The sequence below is a fragment of the Dreissena polymorpha genome, chromosome 8 (assembly GCF_020536995.1).
Source record: "Dreissena polymorpha isolate Duluth1 chromosome 8, UMN_Dpol_1.0, whole genome shotgun sequence".
Lineage (NCBI taxonomy): Eukaryota > Metazoa > Mollusca > Bivalvia > Myida > Dreissenidae > Dreissena > Dreissena polymorpha.
In genome coordinates, this window is record NC_068362.1 from 84,751,327 (window position 1) to 84,774,893 (window position 23,567).

Consider the following 23,567-nt stretch of genomic DNA (forward strand, 5'->3'; position numbering starts at 1 on the left):
TCTTATATCTGCTGCAATATGTTCTATTTGAGTCTAACATGGGTTTCAAATATTTATTTATACGCCTAGCAGTGGCTGCTTTTATGTCCTACATGAGTCTTATATGGGCTGCATGTGTCCGCTATGGCTCTTATATAGGCTGCATCTGTGTCCGTTATGGGTCTTATATAGGCTGCATATGTGCCCTAATGGGTCTTGTATGGGCTGAATATGTGTCCGTTATGGGTCTTATATGGGTTGCATAAGTGTCCTATATCAGTTTTACATATGCTGCATATGTATCCTTCATGGGTCTAACATGGGTTCATATTTGCCCTATATGAGTTTAACATGGGCTGCATATGTGTACTATATGATTTTAACATAGGCTGCATATGTTTACTATATGAGTTTAACATGGGCTGCATATGTTTCGTATATGGGTTTAACATAGGCTGCGTATATGTCCGTTATGAGTCTAATATGGGCTGCATATGTGTCCTATATGAGTCTTACATGGGCTGCATACGTTTCCTATATAAGTATTACATGGGCTGCATATGTGTCCTATATGAGTTTAACATGGTCTGCATATGTTTCCTATATGGGTCTTATTTGGGCTTTTTATGTGTCCTATATGGGTCTTACGTGGGCTGCATATGTTTCCTATATGGGTCTAACATGGGCTCATATGTTTCCTGTATGGGTCTAACATGGGCTGCACATGTGTCATATTCGGGACTTTTATCGGCTGAATATGTCCGAATTTTTCCGATAAAATTTCCTATATGTGTCTAACATGGGCTGCATTGTTCCTATATGGGTCTAACATGGGCTGCATAATTATGTTTCCTATATGGGTTTAACATGGTCTGCATTGTTCCTATATGGGTCTAACATGGGCTGCATATGTTTCCTATATGGGTCTAACAGGGGCTGCATATATGTCCTTTGTGAGTCTAACATAAAGTTTCCAATATGGATTTTATATGGGCTTCATAGTTGTCCTTTATAAGTGTAAAAATGGCTTCTTGTGTGCCCTTTATTGGTCTTACATGGGCTGCATATGTGTCCTATGTGAGTTCAACATCGGCTGCAAATGTGTCCTATATGGGTCTTACCTGGGTTGCGTATGTGTCCAATATGGGTCTAACATGGGTTGCATATGTGTCCTATATTGGTCTACCATGGGCTGCATATGTGTCCTATATGGGTCTAACATGGGCTGCATATGTGTCCTATTTGGGCTGAATATGTCCGATTATTTCCGATAAAATTTCATTTCCGAAACAGGCGGTCCTCGTGTTTGAAGTTGAGAGTGAAAACGAAACTTCGAATGTGTAACAGCATTTACCGGTATTTTTTCTTTTTACTTCGATAGATGATTGTACGAAAATAAAACGGTCCATTACCAACTAGTCGAAAACAATTGCTTTCTAAACGGGTGACGTAACAAACTATAAGTGCAATTCTCAGAACCAGTAGAATTCTGCGTTGAGTTACGTGGCGTAAGCGATATACAATAATTCCTCGTGTTATTTATCTTGTTAATATATGATGACAAAGTAAGTATTTCAAACGGTTATTAGGTAGCAACAAGCACTATAGGGTTTAATATTGCTGTTTATAAAATACTTGTTATTTAAAAAAAAATCAAAGCTTTTTGCACTTTTAATTGAAATTTTTATCATATGTTTTAATAGAACACGTCTAAATTAAGTTATCATTTCACTGTATTGTGTTTACATTCACTTTTAATTTTCTGTAGAAAAATGAAATGAGTTAATTTTGCATAACCCGTAAGCGGGCGATACCGCCTTCGAAGGCGGAGCTTCTAAAATCGGACCAATGGTTACAAGACGCTGACGCGTAGTTATTCAGTGACCAGTACCGTGTCCGCGCTACTGATGTAGATATAGTAACACACATGAATAAACATTACCCGTTTGTTAACTTTTGTTTCTTTGATGTTTCATTTAATACAAAAGCAAAATTGAAGAAAAAATGAATTTATAAACAACGACATTAAATAAAACCTATAAATACAAAAAAACCGCCACTTGTATGTACAGCTATACAAAACAACATTTAAAATATACGTCATTTTCAAAACCGAAAGTAAATCGTTCGTCTTCTGCAAGTGTCAAAATTTGCAGACATAAGAATGGCGGAATTTAATGCAAATTACGTAAACTTCGATTTAGGATCGTTGTTTAATTCTTTATCTGATTCAGATAATGAATATTTGGCAACAATTGATCTTGGCGATTTGTTGATAAACTCGCTTGAAAATAACATTGTAAAATATGAAGAAACCAGCAAATCAGAGACAGAGGTACATGAACAGGACAATGAGTGTGTCAAAAATGAGGCTGAATCTAATTATGAACCTCAGCAAAAAAGGTTCAAATGTTTGGCAGTGGCGGATATTGATAGCTTAGAGTCAAAGCACCAGGATACAGCTACTAAGAAAAACACACAATGGGGCATTAAGTTGTTTCAAGGTATGATTTAACAATTTTAATAATTTAAAAATAAAAATCACACTTATCTGAAACCGTCCGTTCAATATCCATCTGTTTCACAAAGGAATTTGGTGATTATAATTATGCACCAATATAATTATCAAAATGTCTTCTCAATAGTTTTACAAGAAGACAAGTCAACATCATACAAGTGCACACAGTACCATTTAAAGTCCTTTTTTAATTACAGCTATTAAAATAAATAGTTTACAGAATATTCATAAAAACTAGTTTTGTGATATAAGAACTCATCTAATAAGTTGTTTACAATTTATAAATTTGTTACGGAAAATAAAATACCGTTCTAAAGAAAGCATCAATATGGCTCGATTGGTTATTGTCGGCTCGGGTACTACTTACATGTACCTCGGGTACTCTTAAGTATGCTTACATGTACCCCGGGCATGGTAAATATACTAAAACTTCCCCGGGAAATTTTACGCTTAATCGGTCGTTATCGGCTATTTTTTTTATTAATTATATTCACATTTATGTCAATTTTCTGTAAAATGGTCTCCATATTATCGAAACTCATACTCAAAAAGCATGTTGATGCAGCTTTTTTTTTAAAGAGAAGTGCTTTTAAGATATTCGGTAGCTCGTTTTACGACATCGGATTTTTGGTAGGAATATAACTCGGGTACAGTCTTATTTCGACCGGGTATGATTAAGTATATTTACCGTACTCGGGGTACATGTAAGTATACTTAAGAGTACCCGGGGTACATGTAAGTAGTACCCAAGCTGACAATGACCAATCGAGCATCAATTTGCCCCTTTAATCTGACAGTAAATGGTTCAGTATCAAATACAGCATTTTTTAATCCCCCATTTCAAAGATAAACAATACATGTGTTTGTCAGAAACACAATGCCCCCTAATGCGCCGCTTTGATTTATTTAAATCTTTGACCTTGAAGAATGACCTTTACTTTTCACCACTCAAAATGTGCAGCTCCATGAAATACACATGCATGCCGAATATCAAGTTGCTATCATCAATATTGCAAAAGTTTTGACCAAAGTTAATGTTTTTGGACACACACACAATGAATGACTGACTGACTGACACAGTGACAGACAGACAGAACAGACAGGCAAAACACAATATATCCCCGATCTTTCGATCCGGGCGCATAAAAATAACTTTTAAGACCTGTCGGGAATGCAAGCGGTGTGTTTTGAAGGAATAATTTCCTAATTTTTATATAAAATCAATACTTATATAGTGTTTTTTTTTTCAGAGTGGCATCAGGAGGTATATGGCGGGAACTTAGATCTCGAGACAGTGGAAAATGAAGATTTGGCTGAAAAACTGCGCAAGTTTTATTAAGAGGCCTCGCCTAAACCCAACGAAAAAAGAGAGCCATCACTGCCAGAGCACCACAGAAATGAATACCACAGGAACACATTGGTCAATATCAGAAGCGCCATAAACAGGTGTCTTAAGGATATCTGCAGAAACATTGATACAGTTCGAGATAGTGAGTTGGTACGGAGCAACCGCACTCTTGATGGGTTTCTCAAAAGCAGGACAGAAGCTGGGCTGTCAAGGCCTACACAGCATAAAGAAATCCTGACAAAAGAAGACCTGGAGAAAACAGCAACCTTCAGAAGTATGGAAACTCTCCAGTTATACTACAAGAAGCAGCATGGTACGTGATCGCAGTGAATTTTGTTACTAGGGGCTTGGAAGTTCACCATCAACTGAGGAAAAATAGCCATGACTTCAAAGGGGATTCAGACTCGCAGTAAATAGTCTTAAACCAAGAAATCAAACAGAAAAACCACCAAGGGGGAGCAAGCTTAACGAATCTCATGTCTGAAAAGCGAATCTATGCCACAGGTAAATGTTTGTGCCCAGTGAAGATTCTGAAATTATTTGTTGAAAAACAAAGTCCTAATGCAACCATGATCTTCAATCAATTTGACAACAACGCCATTTTTCACCCAGAATCATCAAATACATGGTACGCAGAGTAGCCATTAGCGAAACGCTCTTTTGAAAACTTTATGAAGAATATCAGCACCAGTGCCAAGCTCTCCCAACGTTACACTGGTCACTGCTTGCGAGCGACAGCGATCCAAGCCATGAATGATGCTGGCTATGAAGCTCGTCACATCATGTTCATGAGTGGTCACCAAAACGAGGCCTCCATTCGTTCATACAACCATGGTTGCAATATTACACAGAAGAAGTCGATGAGCAACACCCTGTTAGCTCTAACAGAACCTATGTGTAAATCAGCAAAACAGCTTGTCAAGTGTCAATCAGCCACATATTTGAGCGAGCAAACCGTGAGACCAGTCCTAGAAATGCAGATACAGGACTTGCACAACGGGGATAAAATGTCTGCAAATTCTCAATTAGTGCAAAGCAATGAACAAAGTATTTGCAGCATGGAACTCTTTAGGGGAACTACATTGAGCAATTGCACTATTAACATTACAAAGTCACATTAGAATAAACACAATATGTTTTCCTTAGAAAATATTGACTATTAGATCTAGCAGTTGAATATCAAAAAAATAAGATTTAAGACAAATTTAAAGTTGAACAATTTAAGTTTTTGATCTTGACAGTTAATACTATTACTATCAAGTTAACTTAAAAGTTGAATAAACTTCTCTTTCCTACCAATGAGTAATTAAATTGTAATTAAATTGAATGCGTTTTAATTCCATTTTATTATTGTTTAATTTGACTTTCAATGCTATGAGGTTTAATTTTATTTACACTTAAATGTATCATGAATATTGATGGGCCAAGTGTGAGGTTGAGCGCTCTAAAACCGGTTTAAACCCCCAATGCTTTGCATTGACCGTTCCAAGGCGGTGACCCCAGCTTTATTCTTTTATGTGTTATGTATGTTGTTTTGTATTGTGCTGTTTTGTGCTGTTTTGTACTGTTTTGGAAATTGGTCACTTGTCATTAAATAAAGGACAAACTAATTGTATATAATAATAATTCAATACTGCTCCAGCATCTGGAGTTGCACTTCTTTATATTGTTCCTAGCAAGTTTAAAGTTGAATAAAGTTGTTTCATTGTGTCAAAATTTAAAATGAGTTCCTTAAACTGGTTTTATGTTAAATAAAAATACAATTGTAATAAATTGCAGATGAAATGATTAACTTCCTTGGCTTGGGTTACTTTTTATCAACGCCCCAATTGTCACCTAAATTCGCGAATAAACAATCATTGGATTATGCTTTATTATGTACAAAATCAACCTTAAAATACTTGAACATAGATATTAAAAACAATAGGTTATCCTAGTTTTACCCCTGGAAAAGTAAAATCCGTATACATATATTTAAAATTAATCCAGAAAATACTCTCTTCCCACTCAGCTTCTCAAGCCGATTTCAAGTGACCGTGACATTCTTGTCGCGTGTTTGCTGATCGACTATTATTTAAAGTAAAAATGAAAAAAATATGAAATCGTTTAATTCTATTTTATCTGCGTTACGAACTACACTAAAAAATAACATTTATCTATAGACAGCTCGATATTATACGTTAAAATAAGCAGTTAAATAGTAAAACTTCAGAACTGCTTTTCTTCGCGCTGAAATAATGAATAACACAACCTAAAGGGGCGGGTAGTAGCTGTTCCCGAAACTAAGATTACAACAAGTGTTGCTTACCTTAAAACACAAATTCTGAGTTATCAAAGGAAACATATAAATATAAGGATTGATTCTTATTTTTCGAGCGTTTATGCAGTATGAACGCTCAGGGCGAGTTTTGAAAATTTTCCGAGAAGCGCTACCGCGCTTCACGGAATTTTCGAAACTTAATTTTCCTTAAGCAATCTTGCACAGGACATAAACATAGATTGTACTGTAAGCCAGTGAAATATGACATTTTCTAAGATTGTTCTCAGTTTAATCTTAGACAAATATACAAATATGAGATATATTTTTACACAGTATTTTAAGAATAAGAAGTATACCATAGTTATAGACCAAGATTATTGTAAGTCACATACAATGTTAGGTTCAGCGATCTGTGAATAGATGGTTTTCGACCAAAAAAGCTACAAGGAATAATACATTTTCTAAGAAAAGACTTAACTTTGAAGAGGTCTTTTATGCTTTCTAACATTTAAAGAAAAAAATACAGTTATTCTATAATTATTTCTAAGATAATAGTATGGTACACGTACAAACAATATTGTTTTAATACATAAAATGATGCAATAATCAAATTTATCAATTTCACAATGAAATGCCCTTTTGAATAAAGTAAAAACTTGCACATCTAACAATTACATACAATATCTTAAATACATTCTTATCTCAATAATAAGGTGAAGAGGTCGCTTTTCATTGTGAAACACTTATTTTGTAAAAATGTTTCCTAAAGAAAAACCAAACAAATAAATATCTAAGCTAAAACGTTCGGTTAAAGAACATTTATAAGCCTCAAGTCTTAGAGTGATTAAGAATACCATACACGAAATTTAAATTATTCTTTCACATTTATATGATCAAAATAAAGTATATATATATATATAAAGGCTATATAATATGCATTCACATTTGCCAATTAAAGCGATGTCAGTTATTGAAATCGTTAATAATTACATCAAATGTGTTGGTGATGTCTTTTAATTGGTGTTTTGTTTGTGTATTATCAAAGCGATGTCAATTATTGAAATCCTGAATAATTACATGAATTCTTTTGGTGATGTTTTTAACTTATTTTTTTTCTCAATTGTGTTTTATCAAAGATAATTTAATATGGGCATCGTGATTGTATATTATTATAATTATAAAAATAAGACGTTGTAAACATAAAACAACAGCAACAAAAGCATTTTAGGACTATTCACAAGCATCATGACGCCCATGTGTTTTCAGGGTGCTTGGATTTTGAACATGGGGGCCAATCATAAAGTAATTTGTTTTCCAAAATTTACTTTCAACTTGCTTTTTTTAATGCCAGAAGGTATTGTCATTATGTTTACGTGCATAATGACGTTTACTAATGCATAATTCAAGCGGGTGTATTGCTCGCGTATGCATTACATTTATGCCGGAGTTCGTTATGTGTTTGTTTTCGCTTTCAATACAATTTAATTCTTTAATTATTTAGTGCCTACAACTTTTATTTTGCATTCACGATATGTTGTGGCACCGTTACATATAACATTACGCAAACACTGTTAAAGCCCATAGTTTTCGTCGTTTGTCCACTAATGCAATAACAATGTTTTATGTTCAACATGTAGTAACTAACGCTGGAACCTGCATTGGGATCGAGCGGGTTTTCGGAATTTTAGAAAGAAATTTCAATGCACATCACTCACAATTTTTCGATGTGGAACTCATTTTATAATAAATCTAGCTATCCACTATAATTGTCAGCTTTAATGTTATTATGTATGTGCATTCACTTTTATAAGTTGTGTTTGTTATATATAAAATTAATGAAAACTACGTAATCTTCGAATTAGCCTGTAATTCAGAAGTCCTAGTCAAATATTTGGTTAATCGGTCGATTTAAACAACTTATAATAAGACTTTCGGTTCATTTTCGAGCATGACATTGTTTACAAATTAAAATAATTTCATGTACATCGGATATATATTTTATTTCATTAACAATAACGATATAATCATAATTAATATTTTAATTAATACTTATATCATGTGAAGATAAAGATCAAGCCAGACAAATGCAGTAAATTCGGACAAATGGACCGATAAGGCGTTAAGACGCACCTCGTAAGCAAATATTGACTGATGTTAGTTGTACTACTAATTGTACAGTGTAAAGTAAATGCTATTTTATTACCTTTTAGTAAATCCAAAATATTAAAAGAAAATAACTTAGATCTTCCAAAAATCCATGTCTTTCATTTTCTAGTATACTTTAAGATGACTTTAGTAGTGAAATACGCTCCTAAATGCATCTGCGACGTTTCCAAAGAGACATTTAAAAAAAAAAATTGTTCGGCTCTTTTGGATGCATACATCTTGCTGTCCTCAATAGCCTTTTTTTTTTGTTTCAGAAATCGTATTTGACATTTTTCGCAAATTAAACTTCACAAGGAAATGTAGCATTGAAATATTTTGGGTAAATTTACCGGTGGTTAAATTCTACTATGCACGGGTTGGTAACTTTCCGGTATAAAGTTGTTTTTACAATCTATGTTACCTGAAAAACAGCAAACTTATTGAAGTTTAATATTTACCTTAGTACTTCATTTTACAAGCGTTTTTTTCGGATGAAGAATGATGGAGAAAGCCAGCATCAGCATCATGTATTTCGTCGTGGTGCTGTAGTCGTACGAAATAAGATCTAATATGCAAATATGTATGCTTGATAACAGCATCAACATATGTTGCATACAGGAAACACACATGCAAGAGGGGAAGATCTTCGAGATCATAGATCATACGTGTTGAGAAGCGATGGTCGAGGACCTAACGTGAGAGGAGTGATGACATTGGTCAGAAACATCGCGAAAAAATCTTCTCTGCAAGACTTAGAATCTAGTATAGTTCAACAGCTTAAACATGTTGAAAGTGAAGGTACAGAAAAACTGAGTTTAAATTGTATGTGCGAGTCAGGGCATGAAACGGTTGGCATCAATGGAGTGTGGTTACTCCGTTGGAAGGAAAATGATCGATCGAACATTTTGAAAAAGTCAACATTCAGCCACATTATCGCTCCAGCGATTTGTAATCGTGTTTAATATTTCCTAAATAATTACTAGCAAGTGTTGATATTTAACATAATAATTATTATTCAAACCACATAAATGTACAACTAGTTTATTATTTATATTTCGTACTTTTTTCACAAATTATTTTATGACATAAATATTTAATACGGTTTGGTTACTTTGCGGTATGTTGTGTTTATACAATTTACTTACCTTGAAGGTTACTTAACCTGTATAACCGCAAACTTACCAAGGATTAAAAGTTCCCGAGTGGTAACTTTAATCAGCGTATATACAATCGGGTGCTGCAGTTGGTCTCCGGCCTTTGCGTTGGCATCTCATGGGTAGGCATGACGGCCGTTGATGTATCGATGTAAAATTAATTATTTTATTATTACAACATTTGTTGTCATATCAAGATAGGAACGCGGACAAACAGAAATTCGAAACGATTGTTCGTATGTATTTACATTATGTAAGCTTCAACACTGTAAAAGGGATTGATATTGAAAACGTACGTCCTTGTCGGATTATTACTGACTAACGATTCGGATCATTCATTTATTTATAAGCCCGTTTTCGATTGGATGTTTCTATGGCCAAGTATAATGAAGTCACAAAAGACGACCTATTGATTGACGGCCGTTGGAAAGGCGAAGAGCGATATACGCGGACAGATGCATTGACAGATCAAGCAATGTTTTAATTGAAAAAGTACGACATAGCTCTTAATCAAGACAAGCCTAACTTATTAGAGCTTACCCAAGTGGGGCGGTGTTTTATGAGTCAAGGGGGCTATCCGGCCTACGTAAACGACGCGATTGTGCCAATGAGTGCTAAAATTGTAGTCGATCTTAACAAAGCAGGCGTTTCATGCAGTAGGGATGTACAAACGTCTACGACGGCACGTACAAAAATACGTTCTTAATAAGGCGATCATAACACGATTCCTGTACGTAAGGCCTTGTTGTCAAATAAGACGTAAGTGTAATCGTAATTCTAACATTTCTCAAACACAGCGTTAACGCTTCAAATATATTTAGTATTTTATTTTTATCATTGATATCCATTTGTTATAATATATCGTTTGATTTTTTTAAATATCAATACATATATTTAAATTAATCGATCGATTATATGTGTTGACAAAACACAGACATAAACCCACTAATTAAATATTATATAAGTGCTTAACACGTTAGACAATGTGAACCAAACATGTACATCAGAACACACTTGTTCTTAACCTTTTCTTTACTTTATATGTAAAAATATATTAAGGAGATAAACATGTTTGAAAATGTAGACCGAACAATTGATTAGGAAAGCGATTTTAATGTAACGACAATTTTTCAATGCACCTGCTAAGATCCTCGGTTAGACGGAAAACACACTAACGATTAAGTGTGTTGGTGACTTTATATCCACTTGATTTGTACACTTGTGAATTGCGATTCAAATTTTACATCAAGAAATCGTTAACTATCCTTTGCAAAGAAGCATTTTCTCGAATGTAACAAAGCATGTTAAATGTATATTATTGACGAATGAACTGAAGAAAAAAAAAACAATTTCAAAATAAAAAAATGTTACATGTTTATTAAAACAAATGCAAACAATAACATACTTATACATATTATGGTCTTAAAAGTCAACCATTACTACTATCTAAATTGCCATACACTGAATAAGTATATGGCAAATACAGTTGATCTATACGCGCAATCCATATTTAACATAAAATGGAATCGGGTTACTCTATACAAGAATTACTCATTGGTACGCAAGTAAGTGATCGTCCGTCTTTTGTACGTATAGTGGATCGAAACCGAAGTCCGCTTTTTTGTTTCGATGCCTGAATGGAAGGTTATTTACATTTAGTATATTCGATTTCGATGTCAACATTTTATTCTCACAATTTTAACCCAACATATAAATAGAAAAGATGGATGTTATATTAAATGTATTAACAATCTCTATTTGCAAGGAGGCATGCGTATACGGGAGTTTACCGGGTTTAAGTGATGGTACTTGAAACTTACCTTTTTAGAGCTGTTTGTCATTTGGAAGCCAGGTCCCAAAATTTGCTTAAAAAGAATTCAGTTCCAAAATGGGTGTGAAACGAATTTTTAGTCCAAAAAATTAGAGATGAAACGGCGCCTGGAACTAATTATATTTCACTGTTCATCTTGGAAGTAAGTTCCAACTAACATCACTTTAACCCGGTAAGCTCCCGTATACGCATGCTCCCCCTGATATGGCGACTTGAGTCAAATATTGTTTATTTTAATGAACTGTTTAACGAACAAGTTGACGCCGATTCCAAAACGTTAACTCATATCTGGAATCAAAATTGTGTCTTTAAGTCGCATGAACAAATTCGCTCAGAATAATGGAGTTTTCCCAAAACTGACATCTCTGTGTAAATGAAGTAGTTTCCTACTGTACAGCAAAACGTAATTTGCAGTTTAGTAAATAGTTTGTATTAACGTTTATTCTCTGGAACAACTTCTTAACTTTATTCTCTAATGTTTTCACTCATAAAACAATTATATACGATGTCAATGTCTCGCAGTCTTTAACAAACATATGAATATGACCGAAGAATAATGAAAAAACAATTAATGAAGAATCACTATGTTGTTCTATTAATCTTATTTTGTTCTACCTTAGTGACATTTATAACGAACACCAATATAACAACATTAACTCGTGTTATCATGTCTTTGTGTCGTATGTTCGAACTAATGAGGATTTCCGAACACGGTGGTAACATACTACTCTATTGTTAATTGTTTTTTATCATTTCTTCTGGACTTTTGATCTAGTTATGTTTAATTCATCGGCGTTGTATCTGTTGTGAAAAAATATCCTAGATTCTTGCTTAACGATTTCTAGTGAAATTTTTTGAATTGCGTCAACGTTTTTTTTCTTGAAGTAAATCGAAAGATCAGTTTCTGATATGTAATTGATTAGATTTTCAAGAAAATAGGCAAGTAATTTAACAACTTAAACTCGAACAAATTGCAAAATAATTATTATTGGCCTCTAACGAGAGCTTACATATGTATAATGAACTATAAAAATGTTGCACCTTCCGAACGTTATGCGAACAGGAGAAATAAGCGTTTATATTTACCGAAAATCGGGTAAAAAAGTAAAACAATATATGGCTCGTATTTTACGCCGTAAAGAGTATATTTCAAACTGAGACACAGTTTCAACGCGAAACAAATGGTAACTTAACTTGAGAGCGAATATTGCGAGATATTATTTTAACAATTTCATAAAAGTGTGTCAGAAAGCGGACACGTGAAAAATACTTTGTTATGTTCTTATTATTGATAAAACACTATAGTTCATGCTTTACCATCGTTTATGTACTTCGAAATTGCACATAAACGTTCAATGACATTGACCTTTTTGACAATATTGATTGTATAACAATTTTATAACAATTAGCAAATATACATATAAACCCATTATTTAACAGGATTCTTGCTTGCATATGATATAAAAGGTAACATTTTGTGTAGTATTTTTAATAATTAAAATCCGAGTTAAACTGTGCTTTATTACAGAAAATATGTTTGGTATGTGTCTATAACATCACCAGGTATTGTTTACAGCAAAAAAAAGTACGAAAGGGTAACATTACCATCATTTACATAAAGTGATAATAATGTTTTTAAATGATTGTTTTCCTTCTTCATTTATTCATGTCTTGTTAATTTCTCTTTAACAGACAGATGGTATTCCTGTTCCGTCTTTTTTCGTTGCTGTTCGGATCATGGCTTTCTAAATTAAAGGAAATACATGTGAGTTTTCTTAAACATTTTTGTCGTTTTAATGATTTGAACCCTGCAGAAAATGTATGCGCCAATAAAAACATTTGAAAAAATTATTTCAATAGAATACACTTGCGAACATTATGGCATATGAAAATCAAGTGATTTTCTCACATTTCCCCATTATTAACAAAACATATTGTTTTAACTAAAAGAATTTAATTGCAAATTGGAACACATTTGAACATGTGGGTACCTGTCTACAAAGTGCTTTAAGATGAAACTGTTATTACAAAAAATACATATTTTACATTTCAGATAGAGATTCCCTATTGCGCTATTTGTGTCCAGTCTTTTGTTGGATCACCAACTGTAAAACTTGGAGTAAAAGAAGCTACACATGTAAATAAAGCATGTTTATAAAGAAACGACTGTAATGGTAATTTAAGTGAAGGAGTGCCGTACAAATTTCATTCATACACGAAATGTAAAACAACAAGATCCATATAATAATCAGACGTCTGCAACAACACGGCCCTCCTATTCATTTGATTTTAGGAAAAACTGTCTCAGGAGTCTTAACTAGAGGACGGGGTATGACAGAAGAACAAAGAGCGTTGTGGGTTATGTCAATTCCAGCAAACAACTCCGAAATTAACAATTCAATGCAGCAATTCTCGAAAACTGGTGTTGGGACTAGTGATCAACACAAAGAAGAGGGAGAGCAAAGGTCCACCAGGGACAAAATAGATTCAAACGAAATGGTACGCTGTCTGCATGAGCATTCCCCGTTTGATGAATCGGATCCAAAGTTGAGAAACATAGACACTGGAGTTACTGCTGACGGCAGAGTGAACGTTTTAAACTCAAAGAAGATAAGGCAAGACATTGTAAGCAAAATGACTGGAAAGCAGTGCTGGCATATTCATTCAAAAGATCAAAATACGCGATAGCGATGCGTGATAAAATGTCTATGAAGGTCACTGATGGCACAATACAAATAGATCCGTCGCTCCTTTTTCAAAGAATGTCTGCAGTGGCTGATAGCTATGTGGAAGATCTCTCAACGATATTCAACCCCGAGCTTTACAGTATCCCTTCTTGATTGTTTTCAAATGATCGATTACCTCGTGTCCTCCAGAAGTCCATGCTGGCTGATACCATTTGGAAATTGGGCGATTGTTCCAAAACAACAGAACCATCAGAAACAACATTTGATCCCACAGTGTCGTATGTTTTGGACTGCGGTTCTGTTCTGCAAAAGATCCATTGGTCTAAAAAAAATAGTACATTCATGTCCATATATGAGAAATACTTCAATCATATTTTACAAAGATATCCGCATCAATTTACAAACGTGGTTTTCGATGGGTTTTCTAATAGGCGATCAACAAAGGACGTAACACACTATCGTCGAAGCAGAGGCACGATTGAAAACAATGTTAATTTTAAATACAACACTCCATTTAGATCCATCGAAGAAGCATTCCTTTCTAAAAATGTGGCTAACAAACATGCTTTCATTACATTAGTTGGCAAATATTTGTTGGAAAATAACGAAGATGTCAGATATGCACCAGCGGACGAAAGAGGAAATAAAAGAACTTGGAGAAAAGGCATTACTGTAAGTTATTGACTGTGATTTAAATTGCACTCTGAACGCATAACGTTTCAAACGGTTTGCAAGTGTTCAAGTTAAAAGCTTACCTCCTGCATCGCCTGAAGCTATATTCCACTCGATTCGCGTGTACTGCCATGAACAAAATGGACATTAAATATAGTCCATCCTTAAGAATGGGAATGGGAAGTTTCTGACAGAGTTATAGTCCCAATCAAAATACAACTCCCCCTTTCCCCGGAACATATGTTAAATGTTGTAAGATGCAACTGCAAATCTAATTGCAATTTAAAAAAATAATGGTTATTTAGAAAACATGGGTTGGGTTGTGCATCGGAATATGGACAATGTCTGGTAACGAGCTGTTAACATTCCAGTATCATAAAAGAACATGGAAGGACGACAGGTCTTATTAAAGTGATAGCACATACTGACTTCACCGTAACGCTTTAGCAAACAACACGATGTAACGAAATAAATGAGCCACAACAATATAGGATCTAATAAACAATAATGGTGTAATTGTCTCGTTAAAACCCTATTCACTTCCCTATTAAGAGCCCTGAAATAAAAGGGTACTTTCAACAATAATAGTAGTGGTTGGAGTATTTTTACTCGATCCTTATGAAAAATATTATTTAATCATCAAATATTGATAATCCGTAATATGACTTTTAGCTTTTTTTCATAACATCATATGTTCACAAATGTTTTTGATGATTCTGATTTTGGTTTATATCTGTAATATGGAATGGTGTAATATTTGATTAAATATCAAAATGTTACAGTGGGTCTATTTGAACACGTTCGTTTGAAATATTTCTCATCAAATTTCAGTGAGCAAATTTTAACGTGTGGTTATTTAGTTATAATCTTTAATGAAAATGAAAAGAAAAAAACCCGTTTCTTTTGCAACTTTTTCGAGATTTGATGCTAATTTTTGGTTAGATTGACTAGCCTATTAATATGATGTTCATAGCAATCTAAACAACGATAATTAGTGGGGTTCGAAGTTCGAACTCACGACCACAGACATCTGACATAATCAAATTTGACTGGCTCCAAAAGATTAGGTCTTGTTAATGATAGAATGAATCTATGTATAGGCATAGGTAATTGTATTATCGGTACACGTAAGTAAGCATTGTTCAACCTGAACTCGATATTCAAACAGAGTTTAATTTACTACCTGTTAATAGGGATATATTTTATTTACATTCATAAGTAAGTAATTCGTTATAATTTATCTTTATTTTTAAATACTTTTAATAATTTTCTACTAAAATATTAATTGATCATGATTTCATTTACGGTAGGAAACCGTACGCTTTGTATTTACATTTTAAAAAGACATCCTCACATTTATTCATACATGATATAGGTCCATTTTTGTAAACGTAATTCAGTGATCTGTTTTGCTTTTTTTGTTACAGCCTGTGTTATTTGGATTGGGAAAATTAGCGCGATAGACCATGAAATTGGGAAAAATTGCGCATTATTAATATGATTATAAGTTATAGAATAAAATTGATTTTAAGTATGATACCATTTTTATATTAGAAATTCATTAAATTCTATCTTAATTTCTTCTTTAAATGAAGCCAATGGTAAGTTAATATCCTTTCACTTGCATATAAAATTGAAATAATCTAAATATTCTTGAATACAACAAAAAAGCCTCTTTCAGTGGATTAAGTTCAATACATATTTTTTTTTATCATATTTGGAAAACATAAACAACTATTAACAAACACGCTTTAGTGTTCGTGTTGTGTTTATGATGTATATTAAACGGAGTTAAATTAATATATTTAATTTGTTTACCTTTCAATATCTTGCATTTGACATTTTCATTTCAATGCCATTTAGTAGACTTAACAACGTGACAAATATTATAAAGCAGAATATGCATATGAATCTGATTATACTCAGATCCGCTAACATATGCATCAAATCAGTTTTGTATCTTTCCATTTTGGAACGATGCATGTCTTAAATGCTTTAATACTTTGCGAGTAGACTGAACTCCAATTTTCCAAAACTAGTGTCAGTGACAAACATTCACTGTGCTGATTTCCAATAAAATGTGTTGTTTGCATCTTAAACCTAGTCTTTATCGTTAATTGGCACACGCATTACATTGTTCCCTAATTCCATATGATATCCGTAGTTCATTTGATTGTTATTTGTCATTTTCACCGTTTATCGTAATTTCTCTTCTGCTTGTCGCCATCTTGGAGAATGACGTAATAACTGGCCTGCTCAATTGTGATTCTTCTACAATCTCCTGTATCCTTCGCAATATAGATATGTGTAAAATTAAAATTAAAGCATGAGTAGTGTTTTTTATAAACTTCATGATGACGTGTGTACCTTCATGGAACTCCATGGACAGAAAATTGCACACTAGAAGCATCTTAAGTAGATGAAAGACATCTTCTAGGAAATGACATATACACAGGTCCCTTCCTGAAACGGGGACTTCAGATATACTTAATGATGCACCATCATTTAGCCTTATTCTTGATTTTTTCTAAGCCTCCGGCGGCAAAGGGGTGGGGGACCATGACCACCCACTATAATCATTCCTGCGGACGCCCATTTCTATTGGTACATGCATTCCGGTAGATTCTACACTCTTGATTCCAATGAACACGATTTTACGACGTAGTACCGTACAATTGAAAACAAGGAAACATGAAACAAAGTTCCAATATTTATAACAGATGCAATAATTCAAAGGGATATAAAAAAGGAAATTTATGAAATGTGTACCGGTATCTCTTCAGCGATTTTATGCGAAAATACGTAATATTTAATACCGTGTAAGATTTTTTTAGTACACTTTTCAGCACTTCCTTTGCGTAAAACTTAATTGTTGTTACGGTATGTTATAAAAAAACTTTCAATAAAGAGTAATTATGACGGTGCTATCATAATCATTTTCTGAAGTGAATTCAGTGATTTTAACTTAAAATTATTCCAGAATTATAAATTAGCAAAACTTTGAAGGATTTAAAGCCAAGGCAGACCATTTTATTGAATAGTACAAAGCTGCAATTGCATAAAACGTTATTATTTCTCTAGTCATTCTTCTGATTTAAATATCCGTTAAAAGGCAAAGAAAATTTATTTAGCCTTAAACTGAGATTTTACATCAACTAGTTCTTTAGATATGTAGTAGCGAAAATTAGCTGCATGTTAAGCAGTGACAGAATTTTATTGAAAAGTACATATCGGCTTCTACCACGAATCGCGGCTTGTTTTAGATGAATAAGCGTAGGGGGGATATCCAACTGACTATTGGCGGAAACAAGTTGTTTCGGTGATTCCAAGAAATTGTTTTAAACGCAAGTGCTTAAATATGCGATCTAACAAATGGTTGAAAATGTATACATAATTCAGCGCAATAAAACCGATTAGTATTGATTACTCATTCAATGTTTATATATGAAACCGACATATGTCATATGTAACATAGTCCGATGGGATGACAATTCATACACAAGTCCGATGAAATGTTCATTGATATTTTATTCTGCTAATTAATAAGTCCACAAAATATTCTAATTAATAAGATACATTCAGTAACTTTCGAGATCGCAAAATATTCAAGTCCAATAATTAAAATACTTTGTGAACTTTTTAATTAGCAGAATATAATATTTCATCGCACTTGTGTATGAATTGTCATCCCATCGGACTATGATTCGCATATATGAATGTTTATCTTGGAAAAAGCGCGACAATGTTGGAATATATAGAATGTCAGTGGACAAATAAAAGTTTTATATCTGCTCCTTATTTGCATTGAATGTAGTAAATAAATTGTTTTGTTTTCAATATTTGGTTTGATTTTCTTTTCCAATCTGTGTCCATTATAAATTTCGGATCATAGACCCAGTTGCTCAAAGCAGTTAAGTCAGGACCCTTCATTATTGATCAACTAAGTGTGTCAGATTCCTTTCCTGTTCATTGATTCATTTGACGTGCATTCAACCTTTTTTTCAGATGCCTTATACTTGTTGAACATCACAGCTAATGACAGAATAAAAGCGGTAAATTTGTTAAATTATCACTTTTGGTTTAAGCGTTGCAGTTCAAATTCATTGTGTGTATTTGGCCGAAGCAAACGTGTGGAATTCCTTTATCGGCATCATTATAACTTATCAGAGGCATATACGTATCGGAAAATACATCGTTTTGTATTGGTATTGGGAAATTATTTTGATTGGAATTACCGGTAGAACTAAAATCGTCGCTGATTTACCATAGATAAAAGGGACTGAGCAAACGAGCATTTTTTTGAATTGTCTAAGTACGAATACCACGTACATAATGAGAAAGACCGGCTTTGGTCGAATCCATCGCCGCACTAGGCCGTCATCTTGGAGAGCAATTGAAGGTTGTATTACACTTATTCCATTTTCCATATGGTCCCATTATAAAACTGCTAATTTTCAGATCATTTTGTCTTGTTTTTCCAATATATCAAATTTTTAAGACTGGTATAATTTGAAAGAAAAGTGTGTCTTATTTTAATAAATCAGTCAAAAATATATATGTTTTTTCAACTACTAAGAATGTAAAGATCGCCAAATGTCAAGCAACCTCGGACAACAGAGTTTCGGAAGTGAAATTTTGACAAAAGCCCTGTAAACGCACCCAAACGCTCATCTTTTAACGATTCCCCAATTAATCGCACCCAAATGTTGCAGACACTCACAGGATGCAGGAAATAATCACAATAAAGCACGAAAGTGATCGCTAAATATGTTTTAAACCCGAAGAAAAGGAACTCTTTAGAAATAGGCACTACTTTGGACCACGGTGGGATACAAACTGATTTAGTGTCAGGTAACCTGAAGCGCTGGTTAATTGCATCTGCTATCTCCAATTTGCTAGAATTACCAAACGAAGACAAAACAAGCCATTTGGCATAAGTGCTTTGCTGTAAATATTTTAAAGTAAAGTACATTTAAAGTAATCCATGTAGCCTTAATTCATAACAGTTAAATATTCTTTCGGCTTCAATAAGAACGTGTTTAATAGTTTCTTTTAAAGATGCTTACAAGTAAAATATTGCTTTTAGCGGAGGGTTTGAATATTGACAAGGCATATTTACTGCCTGGTATTAAAAAAGAAAGCGTCATAAACTTATGGAATACTGGAATGGTAGCCCGAACATTTGTAATACAAATTTGAATCGAAGAATAAAGAAATTTAATCATTTTTAATTGGAATCAATAAAATCGATGAAGTTCAATTCGATTTGTTTAGCACTGTCATAAATCCGTCTAATGAAGATATATTATTACACTGATGCAAACTGAGATAATAAGGAATAAATGCAGCCACTCACCCGTAAATTGATTTTGTAATCAGTAAACAGTAAACTTTATTTTACGAAATATTTTACGAAATATTTGTTGATTTTGAGTAGTAATGGGGCTTTAAGGCTTAGAACAATAAAGACATTCATAATTCTGCCTTATAATATGTCTTGTTATTGATGGTGATGACGTTGATGACAATAATGATGATAATTATTATGATAATGATTATGCTAATTATGATGATGAGGGTGATGATTAAATATGCTGCTGCTGATGAGGAGTTGTAGAGCCTATGACAATGGAACATTCATAATATATTAAAATCACGTTTTGAAAAGGCTGTCTTGTATATAAAAACTAGCTTTCCAAAATGGCTTCCAATTGTACGTCTCGTTATAAATATCGCGCCCTGACTATCTTCTATATATTTATTTTAAATACGTTATCAAAACCTAATAATCAGGTGTTAAAATTAATTAAATATTAATTAATAAATAATTTATTTTTTAAATACTACAAATCTAAGATTGCGCATTTTTGGTGTTGTAAAATGGAACAACAAATACGAACATATTAATTATTTGTTTTATCGTCAAATTGAAGTCGATTCTATTTCTAGGCATGAAAAAATAAGCATCGATAAAATTACACTATACACGTGAGATAAACGCATGAATCGATTGATTAACTGACACATAGTCTGAAAAATTAAGAATGTGTTACTTCAAGAAATGTTGTTTTTTTTTGAAAAATTGAACTCTTTTATCATGAGCATAATTTAAGTGGCGGTACTTTGTTTGCTCCAAATATTGGATGAAGGGTCATTGTGGAATGACGACGGTGAAGTCCAGGACTCTTCTGCTATGACTGTTAAGGAGTTAAAAACAGTCTTGGGCCACAGAGGTGTTATTTTCGAAAAATTGCGTGGCGCAAAGAAATCTCATTTGGCAGATTTTTTGGCCGCATCAGGTATATGTGTATACATATACTGCTTTGTAAGTTTATTGTTTCATAAAACATTTATAACGTAAACAATTCGACATTATATGTTGTTATGTGCATTTATTATATCCTATTCGATTTAATAAGATAACCAAGTTTGTCTCATTTCTGTTTGACCATAAGTACTAAAATAGCAAAGCTTTGAAGACCACTGCTTGGTTTGCTTGTATGCCTTCTAAACTTTGACCATATGTACAGGGAATTGCACTGTCTTTACATGATATGTACTTCCATTCTTTCAGGACCGGTTCGCATGAAAGAACTGATGATGTTAATGAACAGTTCATCTGATACGACTCCCATCACGACTTTCACAAATGATGATGACATCCGTAAACAAGTAAACCTTATAATTATTTATTAACTACAGAAATTAAAGTATCGAACAAACATACAACACCATGAGAAGAGGCATGATTTAACACACCAGATGAAAAACTAATTGTTGTTTCACAAGCTTATTTTATCCGTTATATATAAATCATTGACACTCTCTGTAAATCGATGAAATTGCGTCCAAATAGCTGTAATTGTTTTTGATTTACAGAGTGCACAAGAAAAGCCACACATGTCAGTAGGTCTTTGAAAAACAGTTATTGCACACTTATTCTTCAATTCACTAAAAGCCCCTATCAATACGTCAATCCGTTTTAATCCATTCAATACTTTTATGCTTTGCATAATTAAGTTTCAGTTCTAGATTATTTTCTTCACAAATATACAAATTGGAATAACTTAAAGCTATTATAGATAGAGAAAATCTTCAGTTGCATGACCTCTATCTATCAATCTATGAACTTGTATTTTATTCTTTCCAATACTTATGAATTTATGTTTGGCAAACGAAAACACACGAAAGGGCTATGAGTTCTTACAATGCACACAGCTTTATTTAATTTGTGTTCAATTACTTTTAATACTAATTGAGTTATGCTCCGCACAAGAAAATTGACTTAGGGCAATGACTCTTTAAATCCTGATTAGGGAGTTATGGATCTTGTTCTCTGTACATTCGTTGCATTCCCTCTATAATTAAATGATGTTTCGTTCGTAGCCCTTCAATATTTCATGAGTTATGCTATGCACAAATAAAACGTGACAGACTTAAGGACGAATGGGGGAAAGGACGAATAATGCGATTTTACTATATGCCCTCTTTACTGGCAATGAAAAATCTTATTATATGAAACTACAAGACGTAGAAAGTCAATATGCGATATGAAACATCTAATTGATATCCTTTACCCAGTGTGTTCAGATAATGTCGTAGAGTTAATAATTTGGCAACGCGCGGGATATCAAATTTTATACACAGTCTTATACAACTCAATAACTCCTAACTGAAAAGACAATGCCTTATGGTGCAGCTACGTATGGTGTTACAAAACAAATTTTGTTTTACTCTTTCCCACTCAAAAGCAAAGTGAAAATGGCTATGTGAAAACAGCATAAAACTCGCAGTCTGTTCACGTTTTATGCTGTTTGCTGCTCATCAGTATCTAAGGGTTAGAAATGAAGCTTTTAAAACTTGAATGTAGAAAGAAAGGTCTTTAATTAAGTTTAACTTTCTACAGGACTACACATGCGTCAAAATAAGTTTCTAAGTCGTAACAGGTTAAGAATGATTTTAGGGTAAAACCTCTGAGGTTGACACATTTTCTAAAGCTTTATGTCGCAATATATTTTCATCAAATTCTATTTTCTACAAATACATTGCCCAGAAGTGTAATATTTTTAATGTACATCGTATAGAGGTGCTCTGTTAAGTTCGTTATACACATGCCCGGGGGTCAAAACTGTTAACGCCTCGGATGTCACCTGTCTAATAATGGTTTGTATAGATGAAATTCATAAAAAAATATTTATTCACTGAAAAGAAAAGGCCCAGAGTATTAATTTGCAATGAACATAAAATCAAATTCCAATACGAATATATTTATATTCAAGCTTTAATGCCAAAACTGGACAAGGTCTGATTGTTGTATAACATCATAGCGTAGTATTCTACTACAAGATGTAATATCGCATTGTATTGCAGCAGTTTTAAACATTTGTTCAAATTTGCACTTATGGTTGAAAACTGGCCACATGCCATAAAAACAACAACATAGTTTTATTATAGACTAAATTAACTTATTATAATAATACGTAAAAAAGAATATCTCAGGTCAAATAACTAACAGCGATTTTCGGTCTTTTGCTCTCTCTAATGTGTTAATTTAGTCAATAAATTATTCATACAAACAGTTTTCGGCCCAGTTTCATTCTTTGAATATTGTTACATGATTATTTATGTTTGTCAACAAGGTTTTTGACGAAAAGTCTAGCATATGGCTGGTGGAAATAATTATCGACAATCGAGAACGTCTGAACGAAACGGAGCGTCTCCCTTTGCGAAGAAAACTATATTCAAAAGAAATAAAATTAGGGCGCTTTGAATGTCGCAATTTTAATAGGTACGTTACTGAATATATATTGCTGAGGCCGATGATAAAATAAGTTGTAAGCTTTCACTAATATCTTCTAGAAATAGGGTAGAAATGTCGTTTTGTGTAACTTTTCTTACCATGCACAATTGTTTTTGTATTAAAGTGACAGTTCATAGCTATATATATGGGCAGAATCGTAAGAAAACGTGTCT

General features: G+C 33.3%; 2 protein-coding genes across 3 annotated transcripts in view; one reads left to right on the forward strand and one right to left on the reverse strand.

Annotated features, from left to right (window-relative positions):
• Positions 1 to 13,000, forward strand: part of LOC127841194 (heat shock 70 kDa protein 12A-like) — a 95,655-nt gene extending 82,655 nt beyond the window's left edge. The window contains exon 11 of the mRNA XM_052369860.1: positions 12,928 to 13,000. Within this exon, the coding sequence (XP_052225820.1) occupies positions 12,928 to 12,984 (57 nt within the window). The 3' untranslated portion in view covers positions 12,985 to 13,000. The remainder of the gene's footprint in view (positions 1 to 12,927) is intronic.
• The window catches only part of LOC127841195 (bifunctional polynucleotide phosphatase/kinase-like), a 155,569-nt gene that overhangs the window by 122,455 nt on the left and 9,547 nt on the right, over positions 1 to 23,567 (reverse strand). The window lies entirely within an intron of this gene.